This window comes from Dreissena polymorpha, chromosome 2, assembly GCF_020536995.1.
Source record: "Dreissena polymorpha isolate Duluth1 chromosome 2, UMN_Dpol_1.0, whole genome shotgun sequence".
Lineage (NCBI taxonomy): Eukaryota > Metazoa > Mollusca > Bivalvia > Myida > Dreissenidae > Dreissena > Dreissena polymorpha.
The window spans coordinates 134,834,626-134,851,539 of record NC_068356.1 but is presented as its reverse complement, the minus strand read 5'-3'; the positions used below and the strand labels follow the sequence as shown (position 1 = coordinate 134,851,539).

Here is a 16,914-nt window from a genome sequence, read left to right as displayed (position 1 = left end):
CAAGTTGCTATCTTCAACATTTAAAAAGTTATGGCCAATGTTAAAGTTATTTTTCCGGACGGACGGACGGACAAACTAACATTCTGACATACTGACTGACGGACAGTTCAACTGCTATATGCCACCCTACCTGGGGCATAAAAAGTATAATATTGTTCCCAAATGAGGCCGAAAAATTCCCAATTGTGAAGATTTCCAAATATAAAACAAGATGCGTTTGTGAAACACAATGTCCCCCTATATGACATATGACCTTGAAGGATGACCTTGACCTTGACCTTTCACCACTCAAAATGTGCAGCTCCATGAGATACACATGCATGCCAAATATAAAGTTTCTATCTTCAATATTGCAAAAGAATTCATAAAATAAGTGATTTGGGCCACATATATTTGACCTCTGACCTTGAAGGATGACCTTGACCTTGACCTTTTACCACTCAAATTGTGCAGCTCCATGAGATACACATGCATGCCAAATATCAAGTTGCTATCTTCAATATTTCAAAAGTATTCATAAAATAAGCGATTTGGGCCACATATATTTGACCTCTGACCTTGAAGGATGACCTTGACCTTTCACCACTCAAAATGTGCAGCTCCATGAGATACACATGCATGCCAAATATCAAGTTGCTATCTTCAATATTGCAAAAGTATTCATAAAATGAGCGATTTTGGCCACATATATTTGACCTCTGACCTTGAAGGATGACCTTGACCTTTCACCACTCAAAATGTGCAGCTCCATGAGATACACATGCATGCCAAATATCAAGTTGCTATATTCAATATAGCAAAAGTTATTGCAAAATGTTACAGTTGGCGCAAACCAACCAACCAACAGACCAACCAACCAACAGACCAACCAACCAACAGACCAACAGACAGGGCAAAAACAATATGTCCCCCACTACTATAGTGGGGGACATAAAAAACTTTTTTTTAGATCTCAACATTTATCTACCATCCAGCTCTATAAGTTAAACCTTAGTACATATAATATCCAACACCCTGTTATTCTCAATTTTGAAGCATTTGTTAACAACAACACTGATTTCCCAATTTTAGTATAAGATGACACTGCAATTTTACCAATCCAAAGGGACCTGGCCCTATTCCCAAAATGGTGAAAAATAACACTGCCAGTATTATTTTACATTAAAACAAGTGCTGTATCCGTAGGATGACATATGCCCCCGATAAACGCTTTGATAGAAATTATGAGTATTTTTCGAAACCTAAACGCATTTTTCGAAACCTAAACACGGACCCTAAGTTCAAGGTCAAGGGGGTCAAAATTTGTGTGTGTATGGAAAGGCCTTGTCCATATACACATGCATACCAAATATGAATGTTACATCTGAAGGGACCTAGACGTTATGAGCATTTTTTTAAACGTAAACGCAAAGTGTGACTGACAGACGGACGGACAGATGGACGGGCAGTGCGATCACTGTGTGCCCTCCTTCAGGGGCATAAAAAAGACAACCCAGAGCAAAAAGGACCAACAATCCTAACCTCTTGCAGTTTTATCTGTTTGCTTTGCATTGTTGTTGTTTTTTTTGCATAAAAAAAATATTATTATAACAAGCAAATTAGTTGAATTGATATCCCTCACCAATATGCTTCTAGACACAAAAGTGTTATATTTGACACTCAAAAAAGCATTTTTTCAAGATACAAAGGGCCATAACTCTGTTATTAACAGATGGTGTACAATGCCATTTGGTGTGCATCATCCTTTTATCCATATATATATATATATATATACTCATACCAAGTTTCAATGAAATCCGCCAAAGCACTTCCAAGATATGGCTCCGGACGGACGGAAAGACGGACGGAAAGACTGATAGACAACGCCAAAACAATATCCCTCCGCCTATGGCGGGAGATAATAAGCAACCAGGAATAAATTTTTTTACTATATAACATGGCTTGATTGACAGCATATGATGTTGGTAAATTTGAGGTACTCTGTTTTGATATGCATTATTGTAGAGATAATTAGACCAACTATGTATAAACACAAATAATAATAATTGCTACAAACATACCCAAATTACATTATACACAGAAAAACAGATCTGATGGTCTTTTTCTCCTAACCCTTTACCCCATAAGAAGCAAAGTGAAAATGGCTTTTGCAACCAGCATAAAACCAGAACGAAGCAAAGTGAAAATGGCTTTTGCAACCAGCATAAAACCAGAACGAAGCAAAGTGAAAATGGCTTTTGCAACCAGCATAAAACCAGAACGAGTAACTCAGTAACTCGCAGTCTGTTCAGGTGTTATGCTGTTTGCTGCTTATCAGTAACTAAGGGTTGGAAACATGAAGCCTTTAAAACTTGAATCCAGTAAGAAAGGTCTTGAATCATCAAATGCTACTTTCTAAGGGACTACAAATGCATCAAAATACTTATCTAAATGGTAAAGGGTTAATAATTGCTTATATGTAGAGCAGGGTCAGGCAAAAATCAAGCACACTCCGGCAAAAATCAAGCACACTCCAAGCTACTGAATTACTATTTTACACTACAAAGTGACACTGTCAACCAAAAGTGCAGGAAATTTGGCATTGGATTAATATTTCAAAACTGGGAAAAAGCACTTGTGTTGCACTTCAGTATTCAGCAATCTTTACAAACTTAACTTCACAAACATAAAACTTAACTCCCAAACTTGAGTGGTCAATATTTGTCCAGGCCTGCAACATTGTATGTATTACCAGGGACCACACACAATTTTGGGGACAATTAGGAAAAGATCTAGAATGAAATATTAGTCTGCGCCTTTTTAGCTACATTCCCTACCCCTCTATGTTGGTTAAAACAATTCAGACAGTCAAAGACCCCAAGGCGCTCAACTGAGACCCCCAAGGAACTAATCTGATTTAAGAAGGAAGGGTTTGCAAGGATTCATAATAGATGTATAAAGAAAACTGTTCCATCTAGCAGCCATGTTGTTTTTAACAAATCAGAATCATTTTCAAACTCAGCCCAGATATCATAACAAAAGCGTATTTCCTCTATATAAAGTTGGTAATGGAAATGGTACCTTTCTGAATCAAAATTGTTGATCATTTTTCCCAAATTTGAAGTAATAATTTCCCAAGGTAGAAAAATAAATAACAAAGAAAGTTTTCATTTGGTAAACATAACTTAGACTCTATTAAACAAGAGGGCCAAGATGGCCCTAGTTCGCTCACCTGAGAGGAGTCGGTTCATTCAATCTTTACCAAACGTCAAACTTGACCTAGATATTGTCCAGACAAACATCCTGGTCAAGTTTCATCATTATTGAACCAAAACTCTGGCATATGGAGTGTTTTTGTTTTTGTAAGATTTGACCTGGTGACCTATATTTTGAGTTGATCCCCCCCTTACCAAACATTAAACTTTGCTTACAAAAATAAACATTATGACCAATATTCATAAAATCTTAAACAAAATTGTGACCTCTAGAGTGTTTACAAGGACTTTTTATAATATAATGAAAATTTGGACAATTTAAGGGCAATAAGTATATTATTATGGCATTAATTATGTGATATATATTAAACCAATCTTTGTAAAGTTTCATGATGATTGGGCAAAAAATGTGATTTTTAGAGTGTTCACAAGCTTTTTTTACTATATAAATATAAGAAAACTGCCCCCCCCCCCGGCAGCCATGTTATTCAACTGACCGGAACCATTTTCGAACTCAACTCTCATATCAAGGAAACAAATGTTCTGACCAAATTTCATGAAAATTGGGCCAAAAATGTGACTTCTAGAGTGTTCACATGTTTCACTATATACATATAGAGAAAAATGCCTCGCCCACTGGCTGCCATGTTTTTTCACCAATCTAGACCATTTTCGAACTCGTCCGAGATATCAATAAAACCAATGTTTTGACCAACTTTCATGATGATTGGGCAAACATTGTGACTTCTAGAGTGTTTACAAGGTTTCTATATAGCCAAATAAGGAAAACTGCCCCCCCCCCCCCCGGCAGCCATGTAATTCAACTGACCGGAACCATTTTCGAACTCAACTCTCATATCAAGGAAACAAATGTTCTGACCAAATTTCATGCAAATTAAGTCAAAAATGTGACTTCTAGAGTGTTCACATGTTTTCACTATATACATATAGAGAAAAATGCCCCGCCCACTGGCAGCCATGTTTTTTCACCGATCTGGACCATTTTCGAACTCGTCCGAGATATCAATAAAACCAATGTTTTGACCAACTTTCATGATGATTGGACAAAAATTGTGATTTCTAGAGTGTTTACAAGGTTTCTCTAAGGCCAAATAAGGAAAACTGCCCCGCCCACTGGCGGCCATGTTTTTCAACGGACTGGAACCACTTTTGAACTCAACCAACAAATCATTAAGGCAAACATTTTGACAAACTTACATGAAGATTGGGCATGAAATGTGACTTCTACAGTGTCTACAAGGTTTTTCTTTTTTTTGACCTAGTGACCTAGTTTTTGACCCAGCATGACCCAGTTTCGAACTTGATCGAGATATCATTGGGACAAATCTTCTGACCAAGTTTCATGAAGATCCGACATGAAATGTGGCCTCTAGAGTGTTTACAAACCAAATGTGGACGACGGACGGACGGAAGACGGACAAAGACCGGACACAAAAGCTCACCTGAGCAATCAGGTGAGCTAAAAAAAACTTGACATACATGCATCAAATTGATTGTGAAAATTTGCCACACAGAGTCTACAAAGTTAAAGACCTAAAAATAAGTTGCATGTGATACAAATTGCAGCCAACAAACTTCTTCAAGCCATAACGGTTCTGTACTTCATCCAACTGTTTCTTTATGATTTAGTGAGGTGGTGCTAGAGCTCTATTACATCTGCAGTGCATTTTAAACAAGTGATAATATTCATAAATTTCAAGAAGTGTAGCAATAAATATGTCCATTAAATGATTAATTGCATAGGTAAAATTGGTTGTGGTCAAATGATTATGGCAGCCATCTTCAGAGCGTCAGAAAGTGTGAACATTGTTTGCTTTTTATTTCATGTTCAGAAATGAAAAAATAAAAATAAATTTCAGCTGTAAACGTTTCCAATGGCCAAAAAAGACAATGGCGAACATGTTGATTGCCAAAAAAATAATCAAGGTTTTTCTATGCATGAATCAATATTCCCTAGTTTAAAAGAGCACTCAATCCCTAATTATCTGTGTAATAGCCATAAGCGAAACATGGGGTAATAGATATTTCACTGATAAGAGATAGCATGATGTTCATCTTTAATATTCAAGCCACATTACATTTAAGTATGCTGACACAGATGCGTAACGAAAATTTTTTAGGAAACTTTCCAGTCGCAAAAACTGTGATGTTCATTGTCCTATCGGTTAAGAAGGCGGGGTTAACTGACTATTATTTTTAATTGAAGTCAGTCAATATGTAAGCCGTTACCGCAGATTGATTAACAAGGAATCACAAGTTTACCATTTGCAGAATAAAAACGATAATTAATATCCTACATTAAAGACAATGTTGAGCATCTCATCACACCTTTTTACTGTAAACAGTTCATTTAAATATACTGTTAATGATTTAACTTATGAAAAAATAAATGCAAATGGTGAGACTTTAATTACTTATGGCGAGTAAGATGAGAAAAAATAACCGTTAACAATTATATGTGGTACAAATTTAATTCCAGTTTTGCTACAACCACATGATAATATTTGCTTCTAGGAGTCCCTTTGTACGCATCTACAGCGTACACGATTCATGAAGGCCATATAAAACCCGTGCTTTAATAAGAGTGAGAAATTATTGCTGAGGTCTTGTCAAGTTCCACTCATGGAAAGCGTGCGTGTTACAACAGACCATGTGCTGTAACTAAATACAGATGTGCAACTCAGTGCATGTAGTACATTTTATAATGAAAAGTTAAAATCGGAATTAATACACACAATGGTATAGAATTGACCAATGCAAACTAAGGAAATATATGTAAATTTACGACATAAGCATTTCAGCAAATGTATTTTCAAAGATCCAAAAAGCACCTAACGATATTGTTTGACAAGTACGTTCGTACCAGTTAAGAGAGTGGAACTCAAGGACTTAACCGATACTGTGAATACATTGTAAAATGAGATGTAGCATTTCATTTCAGGTTAGTCTCGCACACAAAACGACAGGTACACTCATATACATAAATAAGCTCATGATGTGGGTCGTAATTGTAACTCTGAATGGCAACTACTTTTTTTAGCATCGACCTAGTATTTAAACTTAATATTATGGCAAATTTTCTCCAAAAAAAATTGTTAAATAAATTATAATTTTTGACAAAATGTGAAAGAATAGAAACTGAAAGTGAAGAACAAAATCCAAGAATAAAAGAATAAATTACATATTGTTTTATAGAAAAACTGATTCAAATGTATCTGGACAAATTTATAATTGTTTATAAAAAGCTACAATTAATGTAAAATAAAGCAAAGTAGCAAAGTTGCGAACCTGTTTCTCGGGTGCACATTGCTACATCTGGAATAAAAACGGGTCTTTCACATATATGTAGCAAAGAGAAACTGGCCTTAGAAACATTATTTTTTTAGCTCAAAACATGTTCATTATAAAATGCATGTAATTTTTGTTAAGTGTTCTCAGTACTTCTTATAGCCTTTTTTGTTAAGAAACTGATACAAATTCCCTCCTAATTTGCTGAAAACAACCCAAATTTTTCTCATTTGAACTGAACCAAAACCATGCTTAAAGTGGTGAGGAAAAACACAGCAATTGTTCAATGTTCTGCTCAAGTCTCACAAAATGAGTGACCGAAAAAGTTCAAATGGTCAAACATGAACGAAATGCCAAATGGCGGCCAGGTTTTTGAATGGATAGGACATATACATGTATCGCCTTCATCAGAGAAAAAATTGTATCAAATGTTCACATCAAATTACATGATTGCACAAACAAACGCGATTTTGCTTTTCAATAACATCGCAACTATTATGGTTATAATCATTCTGGAAACATTTAAATTTAGCACTACAATATCCTTTGATCATTTGAATAAATAAAAAGATGTGCACATTTGTACGTACTAATAAACTATAATATATAGAGGATATTTGTTTGATTCGGTGGATTATCGATTTTAAAGTGATATTATGGGCATTTTTCACTGTTGAATTGAGCTAAAAAGAATTAACAGGTCAAAAGATTTAGTTAAAATGTGGTTACTGACCAATTATCTGCAACTCATCTTGCTACCAGTTGTTTATAAAAATATATATAATATTTGATATTTTTCATGATTCGTCCACTCCTCTAAGCCGAAATGATCCGTAAAACAAAATAGTGTCTTTCTGTTTTATGAACGAATCTTCACTAAAACTAAATTAAGATTCACATTGTAAATCGAATCATTTCTGTCGTCAGTTGTCAAAACGAAAGTACGGTTAATATTCAAATGCATTATTTTTGTCTTTCCAGGATATTGTTTTGTTGATGCTGCATTAAGAAATATAAGTGTATATGAAGTAAAAACACCAAAATTAAACAACGGTGGCGATAGACACCTATCAAGTGTTAGATGCCCATAATATCCCTTTAATTCACGAGTGATCATATAAATAATAAAATATATTTTTTCAATGATCACGAGTTAATTAAAATCTATATTCCACCGAATCCAACAAATTGTCTTTGTTTTAATTTATGCTTTTTTTTACAGTTTATATACATTGTTTAAGAGTTTAACTAAAGATTTTCGCTGGGATCATTTCACAGTAAAAAGTGAAAATTATCGATAATTTTCACTGTTAATTTTCAGTTTTCATTCACTGATATTACTCAATAAACCACCGGAAAGCATAAAATAAATAGTAACAATCAAATATAAGATATTTTTACCTTGCTTAAAGTTATTATAGCACTACAAATTTAGATCCTTTATTGGACAAACCACATTCGTCGATTTTATCATATTCGCACATTTGAAATCACCATTTATTTTCAAAAGAAAAATGCCACTTGAAACAGTGACATTTCAGACAATAGTTAGTGCATTCATAACATTCAGTGTATTTAAATAAATTCAACATTTTGTATTCAAATAAAAATATAACCAGGGAAAAGTAACATCATTAATTACTTGTGGTCTGGTGATAATCGGCCCAAAAATACTTTACTATTTTCTAAAGCATATTGTATATCTAAATACTAAAGTTTTGAGACGACATCAAGAATAATAAAACATTCAGTATATTATATAAACATTATGTAACCTTATACAACAAAACATATGTGGTGTCGGCGTGGTTATATTGTTTGTGGTGTGTAGCCCTAAAACAATCTTCTGGCACTTTGTCATGTTCGCGGATATGAATTTAGAGTTGGAAAAATGATAATGTCTATTAAATTGTTATATTGTGAGACAATACAAACATATTTAACACATATTGTGTATTTTTTATTAAATATTGAAATAAACATTGAAGAAAAAGTGTTAATATTGCCTGTATTCGTCCATATCCGCACTTTTCGGTCATATCTGCGGATATGAGTCATTAACCCATTTTAGACAGACCGCTTTTTACCCGGGATACTCGTGATACCTACCCGAATGGGAGACAACTTATGAGTTACGAAAACACCGAATCATGGTAACCTTGTCCACCCAACCACTTTCCAGCAGCACCCTCGTACAGATTTATTATCCTAGATCTTTCCCCAAGGGATTAATTATAGGGGACATTCGCATCATTTTCAATTAAAATTAGACTTAGAATTTTAAATACTACCTTGCATTATGGGTTTGATTCATGCAATATACAAACCAAAATATTTCAGGAGCTATCAATTTACAACCCTGCTTTTAGAAAATCTTACAATACAGATACGATTATCAGTTCTGTTTTTTTAGTAATTTTGAAAACTTGACATTTTTTAAGTTTTTTAGAGGTACACAGGTGGGTAATTTCAGTTAATTGAAATTAACAGGTTTGATGTTACAGAATGTATATTCAGCAATATAATCCCTCCAACTTTCTTTATTTAGTTCACATCAAATAACATCACCTCTTCTACATTTGTATGAAAAAATCAATTCAATCCACAAAACATTTACACAATATTAATGAAACTTGAAATGGCGCGACAGAGGCCGACGCGTATCCCCACGCGGCATGTTGACCCAAGGGCGCCCCAGGGTTGGTAATGGGGCCATGCATAGTTGAGATTGACCGTATTGTCATAAGAGAAGTTCAGTATCAATTAGAAGTGAATCGGTGTAGAAATGAAGAAATTATAGTAAAAGGCAATTTTGGGTGGGCGTGGCCTATGTTGGCGGGGCGCTCCCAGGGTTGGTAATGGGGCCATACATAGTTGAGATTGACCGTATTGTCATAAGAGAGGTTCAGTATCAATTTGAAGTAAATCGGTGTAGAAATGAAGAAATTATAGTAAAAGGCAATTTTGGGTGGGCGTGGCCTATGTGGGCGGGGCGCCCCAGGGTTGGTTATGAGGCCATGCTAAATTGAGATTGACTGTATTGTCATAAAGAGGTTCAGTATCAATTTGAAGTGAATTGGTGTAGAAATGAAGAAATTATAGTAAAAGGCAATTTTGAGTGGGCGTGGCCTATGTGGGCCGGGCGCCCCAGGGTTGGTAATGGGGCCATGCATAGTCGAGATTAACCGTATTGTCATAAGAGAGGTTGAGTATCAATTTGAAGAAAATAGGTGTAGAAATAATGAAATTATAGTAAAAGGCAATTTTGGGTGGGCCTGGCCTATGTGGCCTATGTGGGCGTGGCCTATGTGGGCGGGGTGCCCCATGGTTGGTAATAGGGCCAAGCATAGCTGAGATTGACCGTATTGTCATAAGAGAGGTTCAGTATCAACTTGAAGTGAATCGGTGTAGAAATGAAGAAATTATAGTAAAAGGCAATTTTGGGTGGGCGTGGCCTATGTGGGTGGGGCGCCCCAGGGTTGGTAATGGGGCCATGCATAGTTGAGATTGACCGTATTGTCATAAGAGAGATTCAGTATCAATTTGAAGACAATCGGTGTAGAAATGAAGAAATCATAGTAAAATAACCTAAAACAAAAGATGTGTTCGTCAGAAATACAATGCCCCCTATTGCGCCGCTTTGAAATAATAATAAAAAATATTAATTTTTTTGACCTTTGACCTTTAAGGATGACCTTGACCTTGAACTTCCACCACTCAAAATGTGCAGCTTCATGAGAACGCCGCTTTGAAATAATTTTTTATTTTTTATTTTTTACCTTTGACCTTGAAGGATGACCTTTACCTTCCACCACTCAAAATGTGCAGCTTCATGAGATACACATGCATGCCAAATATCAAGTTGCTATCTTCAATATTGCAAAATTTATGGCCAACGTTAAAAATTTTTCCTGACGGACGGACAGACTGACATACTGACGGACAGTTCAACTGCTATATGCCACCCTAACATAAAAATGATTAATAATCTCTGACCCGGCAGGGGTCAGATCAAAATTCCAAATAGTTCACCGTCGCAAATATGCTCATCCTACCATGTGTGTAAGTTTCAAGTTCTAGTGCTAATAGTGTAGGAGGAGCAGGTGGCCAGGACGGACGGACAGACGGACATAGCCACAATATCCCCACTTTTCTCCGAAAAGCGCGAGGATAACAAGGTCTAATCCCCCAAAACATACTGAAGAAACTTGGTGAAATTTAAAAATAGATAAATGTTTTCTTTCCTTTTATTTTGTGATCATAACGGCAAACACCTATAGCTAAGTAACTCTTTTATCTACAGATAAATTTCAATAAATTAATTAATCAGTCTAAGAATCAATATAAATTCCAATTCTTTTCTCCTATAAATGTTCATAAATATAAATTTATTGAACCCCAATCCTAAAAGACCTCTTGCTTCTACCAATAGTTGAATAAGGATAGTTTTGTGTTGACTGTGTACATTTAGCCTCCTTCAAAAAAGATAACCGAATCACTTCTCTTCTTTGAACAAATAAACTCTTCTTTGAACAAATAAACCTCATTTGGCTATCAAATTTTACAACATTCAGTTTGCATAACCTGAGTTTTCAGGTTGGTACAATGAAAGAATTGCGCTGACCTAAGAAAATTGGAATCGCATGTTTCTAATGAACTGATTGAAGAATACTGCCATCTCCGTCATTCTAGCCATTCAAGATTCATTTATGCAGAAAACAGATCTTCATAATTTATTTATGAGCCTTGTTCTGAAAGAACATGGCTTAATGCATGTGGGTGAAGTGTTGTCCCAGAAGAACATGGCTTAATGCATGTGGGTGAAGTGTTGTTCCAGAAGAACATGGCTTAATGCATGTGGGTGAAGTGTTGTCCCAGAAGAACATGGCTTAATGCATGTGGGTGAAGTGTTGTCCCAGAAGAACATGGCTTAATGCATGTGGGTGAAGTGTTGTTCCAGATTAGCCTGTGCTTAATGCATGTGGGTGAAGTGTTGTCCCAGAAGAACATGGCTTAATGCATGTGGGTGAAGTGTTGTCCCAGAAGAACATGGCTTAATGCATGTGGGTGAAGTGTTGTCCCAGAAGAACATGGCTTAATGCATGTGGGTGAAGTGTTGTCCCAGATTAGCCTGTGCTTAATGCATGTGGGTGAAGTGTTGTCCCAGATTAGCCTGTGCAGCCTGCTAAGCTAATAAGGGACAACACTTCATACCTACACTTGATTTTTGCTCAGAGACATACTTGACCTTTAAAGCATAAAGTGTTTCATAATTTGTTTTGCACAATAAATGCAAAAGATTACTTCCTGTCAAAAGAAACAAAATGGCGGACTACAGGACAGACAAAATGCTTCATTGTAAATAAGATATGAACAATATAAAAACACAGAATCTCTGGTGCTTTGAACTTATTTCATAATTATTTCATAAAACATTTTAGTTTGAAATGAATAACAGTATTCAAATTGAGGTTAACATTTGCAATTGGTAATCTACTTTCACTTTTTAACTGAAGTGAGTTATAATATTGATTTATTTGTTTCAATTCAGTGGTCACTATAGTCAGTGAAATGATTTTTATAATTTTTTAATTTACGCAATAATTTTGTAACATGCATAAGGGTGTCAACTGTTTAAAAAAGTTTCATACTAATTGTAGATGAAAGTACCTAAAAAATGAATAATTTTATATAATAGTATGCATCAGGGAGCATTCCGAAAAAGACTGCACACTAGAAAGTGGCCTTTGACAAAATCCTGCGCGCTTGATAGTGCCGTTTTGACAAAAATGCCCACCTGCCTTTTTCAAATCCTAGCTGGAGCACTGCATTATTGATGGTCAAAATTAGCAACCACTAAAACATTTAACAAAACGATCACAGGAACATGACATTTTAATTAAAGTTAATGAAACAAGATATTTTTGAAAGTGAAAGAATTTTTTAAAGCAAATGACTAAAATAGACAAACCCTAAGAAATTACAATGTGCAAGATTGGACGATAATATTTTCCACATGACAAAATATAACAAGAGCTGTCAGAGGACAGCGCACTCGACTATTCGAGTGCTTGACAGTATAACGTAAGCCATCATGTGGAAATTGTTCATATTCAATAATTTATTAGACGATCTTTCAAAAATAAAAAAAAGGAACCAAAAAATTGGGGGGGGGGGGGGTGGGGGTAGGGGGGGGAGGGGGGGGGTTGGGGGGGAGGGGGGGGGGGGTAGGGGGGGTGAGAGGGAGGTATAATGTGGGGTGTGGTAATTGATAAGATGATGTTTAAAAAAAAATGGAGGGGGGGTGGGGGTAGGGGGGTGGGGGGAGGGAGAGAGGGTGGGGGGTGAGAGGGGGGTATAATGTGGGGTGTGGTAATTTATTAGATGATGTTTAACAAAAAAAATTGGGGGGGGGAGGTTGGGTGGGGAGGGATTCTGGGTAGGGGCGTAGGGTATTGTTTGGGTGGAATCCATTGTGGTATTCAGGTAAGTGTTGCTTCATCAAAGTAATAATAAAATGTGATCATAAATAAAGAAGTTATGGCAATTTAAGCAAAATGTTCAATTATCTAAGTGTAAAAGGGGCCATAATTATGTCAAAATGCTTGATACAGTGGTCTGCTCTTGTTTATAGGTTGGGGTCATGTTGGTAAACAAGTATGCAACATATAAAAGCAATATGTCAAAGGATATAGGAAATATTTGGGGTAGTACGCAAACTTTAACATAGATTTATCAATAATATGCATATTCTAAGTATAAAAGGGGCAATAATTATGACAAAATGCTTGAAAGAGTTGTCTGCTCTTGTTTATAGGTTGGGGTGATGTTGGAAAACAAGTATGCAAAATAAAACTTTAACATTTGCTGCATATTCTAAGTGGAAAAGGGGCCATAATTATGACAAAATGCTTGATAGAGTTGTCTGCTCTTATTTATAGGTTGGGGTCATGTTGGTAAACAAGTATGCAAAATATGAAAGCAATATGTCAAGGGACAATGAAAATAAATGGCGTAGTACGAAAACCTTAACATTTGCTGCATATTCTAAGCGGAAAGGGGGCCATAATTATGACAAAATGCTTGATAGAGTTGTCTGCTCTTGTTTATAGGTTGGGGTCATGTTGGTAAACAAGTATGCAAAATATGAAAGCAATATGTCAAGGGACAATGAAAATATTTGGGGTAGTACGAAAACTTTAACATTTGCACGCTAACACAGACGCAGACGCTAACGCCGACGCCAGGGTGAGTAGGATAGCTCCACTATATATATTTCATATATAATAGTCGAGCTAAAAACTGAGAAATAAATGACATTATTACGAATATGACAGGTTCTTTAGAGACATGTTGTCATAAGAGAAAATATCTTATTGGAATCGTAAAAATTGGCAACCAAACGCCCTACGATGCACGGCATTATTTTTCATCAAATATTAGTTCCATCTAAAGTCCCAGTGAAAATCAATATGCCTCATTCATGGTAATTAATGGAAAACGAAATCTTGTCTCTCCCTGCTGGGAAATAAGGCTTTTATGACAAAAACATTAGGAAGGGTTTCTATTTGCGGCTGCAACACAGTTTCTTGGGCTCTGCATTTCTTTCATATAGCCCTTTATTCCCAGACACTATTGGTGTGAACAAATGGCCATCAGGTATGATAAGATACTGACAGAATATCTTATAAGGTTTATATACAGATCTGCATTCTTTGAAGTTATCTGATTCATTCCTCATGGTTGCCAAATTTTCTTATAACCTTTGCTTCAGTTCTCATCATTCTATGAATTGTTGAATTGAATTATGAATTGCACATGGCCTTTCTGACAAATAAATATTAGTATGGTTTCCTCCAAAAGGTTTAATGGTGAAATTATAACACTTGTGTTTAACATTAAACTTTTGTACTCATATGCTTAAAACTAAATCTGATACAACTGCTTTATATTTAAGCCCGAAATAGGATCAAATAGACCTGTTGGATAATTGTATCCCTCAAAAGGCAAATAAGGGCATTTTAGATGACTAATCTACAAAAGGAATTTAAGGACTTGTTTAATGACTTTATCTCTTGAAAGGAAAATGAAGACATCTTCAAACAAGAGCACCGCATAACGGGTGCCAACCCTCGGCTGCGGGTGCATTTTTTAACAAGAAACCGTCGGAGACGGGTGATGCTCCCCAAAGTTTTTTTTTTTCACAATATTGCACTATATATTCAGATAAAAGGAAACGTCTTGAGGGGCATAACTTTGGACAAAATAATACGATGGATGGTTTAGCAACTGAAAAATTTCAAAGGGCCATAACTCTCTAAATAAATCATCTCACCAGAACCCACTAAAACCATGCGCATCTCCTCAAGGTAGTTAAGCTTCCCATAAAGCTTCATTGTATTCCAGTCAGTAGTTGGGGAGAAATAGCCCGGACAAGAATTGCAATATATGTACAGTTTATAGAAAATTTCAAAGGGCCATAACTCTGTGAAAAATCATCCGACCATAACCGGCTGATAATATGCACATCTCCTGTTGGTAGTGAAGCTTCTCATAAAGTTTCATTGAATTCCCGTAATGAGTTGCTGAGAAATAGCTCGGACAAGAATTGCACTATATGTACAATGGAAAATTTCAAAGGGCCATAACTCTGTGAAAAATCATCCGACGAGAACTGGCTGATAATATGCACATCTCTTCTTGGTAGTGAAGCTTCCCATAAAGTTTCATTGAATTCCGGTTATTAGTTGCTGAGAAATAGCCCGGACAAGAATTGCACTATATGATTGTACAGTTAATGGAAAATTTCAAAGGGCCATAACTCTGTGAAAAATCATCCGACCAGATGGGTGAGGCGTGTAGAACTCATCAAGGTGCAGCTACATATGAAGTTTCAAAATTGTAGGTGGAAGCTCTTTGATTTTATAGCCAATGCTCAAAACCTTGACAAAATGTTAAGTTTTTTATACGACGCGGACGGCAGACGACATGACACGACAAGATTCCAATGACAATACATGTACCTTGGGTTTTCTCTGAAAACAGCTGAGCTAAAAATTGAACCATTGATATGCAAAATTTAATAAGGAAATGTTTGAAGACTGTCTACCCTTGAAAGGCAAAAAAGGCAATTTTTGAAGAGTTGAACTTTTTAAATGCAAAAAAGGCTACATTTGAAGAGTTGAACCCTTTAAAGGCAAAAAGGCAATTTTTGAGGAGTTGAACCCTTAAAATGAAAAAAAGGCTACATTTGAAGAGTTGAACCCTTTCAAGGCAAAAAGGCAATTTTTGAGGAGTTGAACCCTTAAAATGCAAAAAAGGCTTCATTTAAAGAGTTGAACCCTGTGTAAATGGAAATGTTTGAGGAGTTGAATCCTTTAAAGGCAAAAAAGGCAATATTGAACGAGTTGAACCCTTAAAAGGCAAAAAGGCAATGTTTTAGGAGTTGAATCCTTAAAATGCAAAAAGGCAATTTTTGAGGAGTTGGACCCTTAAAATGCAAAAAATTTAAGGCAATGTTTGAAGACTTGAACCTGGTTTAAAAGCAAAAATGCAATGTTTGAAGAGTTGAACCCTCCAAAAGCATTATTTTTAATGAGGACATATTCTAACCTTTTACCCTTGAAAGGCAAAACGGGACATTTTTAAAGACTTAAACCGTCAATAAGAACATTTTTAAATTAGTTATGCAAATAAGGATAGTTTTGAAAAGCATTTTATTGCAGATTTCTTTTGTTTCTTGACCACAATATTGATGTGTTATGATGCCCTTTAAAAGACAATGAATAAGAGCTTTGAAAACCATTCACATTTCATGCAGGCATTTATTACTTTACAAATTTACAAGCTTTCCTGTGATTCATTTTATCTGGTGCCAATTTATTAAAATGAATCAGGTCTACTGGCTGGAAGCCATCTATCATCTGCAAACCTGTGCCATGATTGTGCATGGATTAGTCAAGAAGTTGTCACGATCTTGCAAAAAATGAGAAGAAAGCTCTTGAAAATTTCCAGCGGATATCTGGATAGCTATGAGATGTATACTTGTATACCATGGGTGTCCACGTATAGCGCGCAGTGTTTTACCTCCAAAATTCAAATTAAAAAGCTGGTGCGAGCTACACATTGATACAACGCTATCCTGGCTGCTAAATTGGTAAAAAATAGGTTGTGTAATTGTAAATAATCAAAATGGCCGCCATGTTTTCTTCCAGAAAACTACCACCCTATAATCGTACAGACTGAGGGGCCATTGTCGAAACAACAAGAAGTCGCTACTGGTAGATATGGATGCGGTAGAAGAAGTTTTGGTCAAAAATAAATTTGTCTGAATAAACTTGCGGACATTTCTTTGTTTGTGTTTTTACACTTCTTTATTGATGAATTCCGATGGGGATTGTTGTCGACATTC

General features: G+C 35.8%; 1 protein-coding gene across 21 annotated transcripts in view; it reads right to left on the bottom strand.

The window, feature by feature from the left end:
• Nucleotides 1-16,914, bottom strand: part of LOC127869086 (calcium/calmodulin-dependent protein kinase type II delta chain-like) — a 211,181-nt gene that overhangs the window by 163,094 nt on the left and 31,173 nt on the right. For 18 of the 21 annotated variants that reach the window (XM_052411379.1, XM_052411382.1, XM_052411392.1 and 15 more), the window contains exon 3: nucleotides 6,504-6,530. The exons of the other annotated variants lie outside the window; for them this stretch is intronic. In XM_052411379.1, the coding sequence (XP_052267339.1) occupies nucleotides 6,504-6,530 (27 nt within the window). The remainder of the gene's footprint in view (nucleotides 1-6,503; nucleotides 6,531-16,914) is intronic. 21 annotated transcript variants of the gene reach the window in all.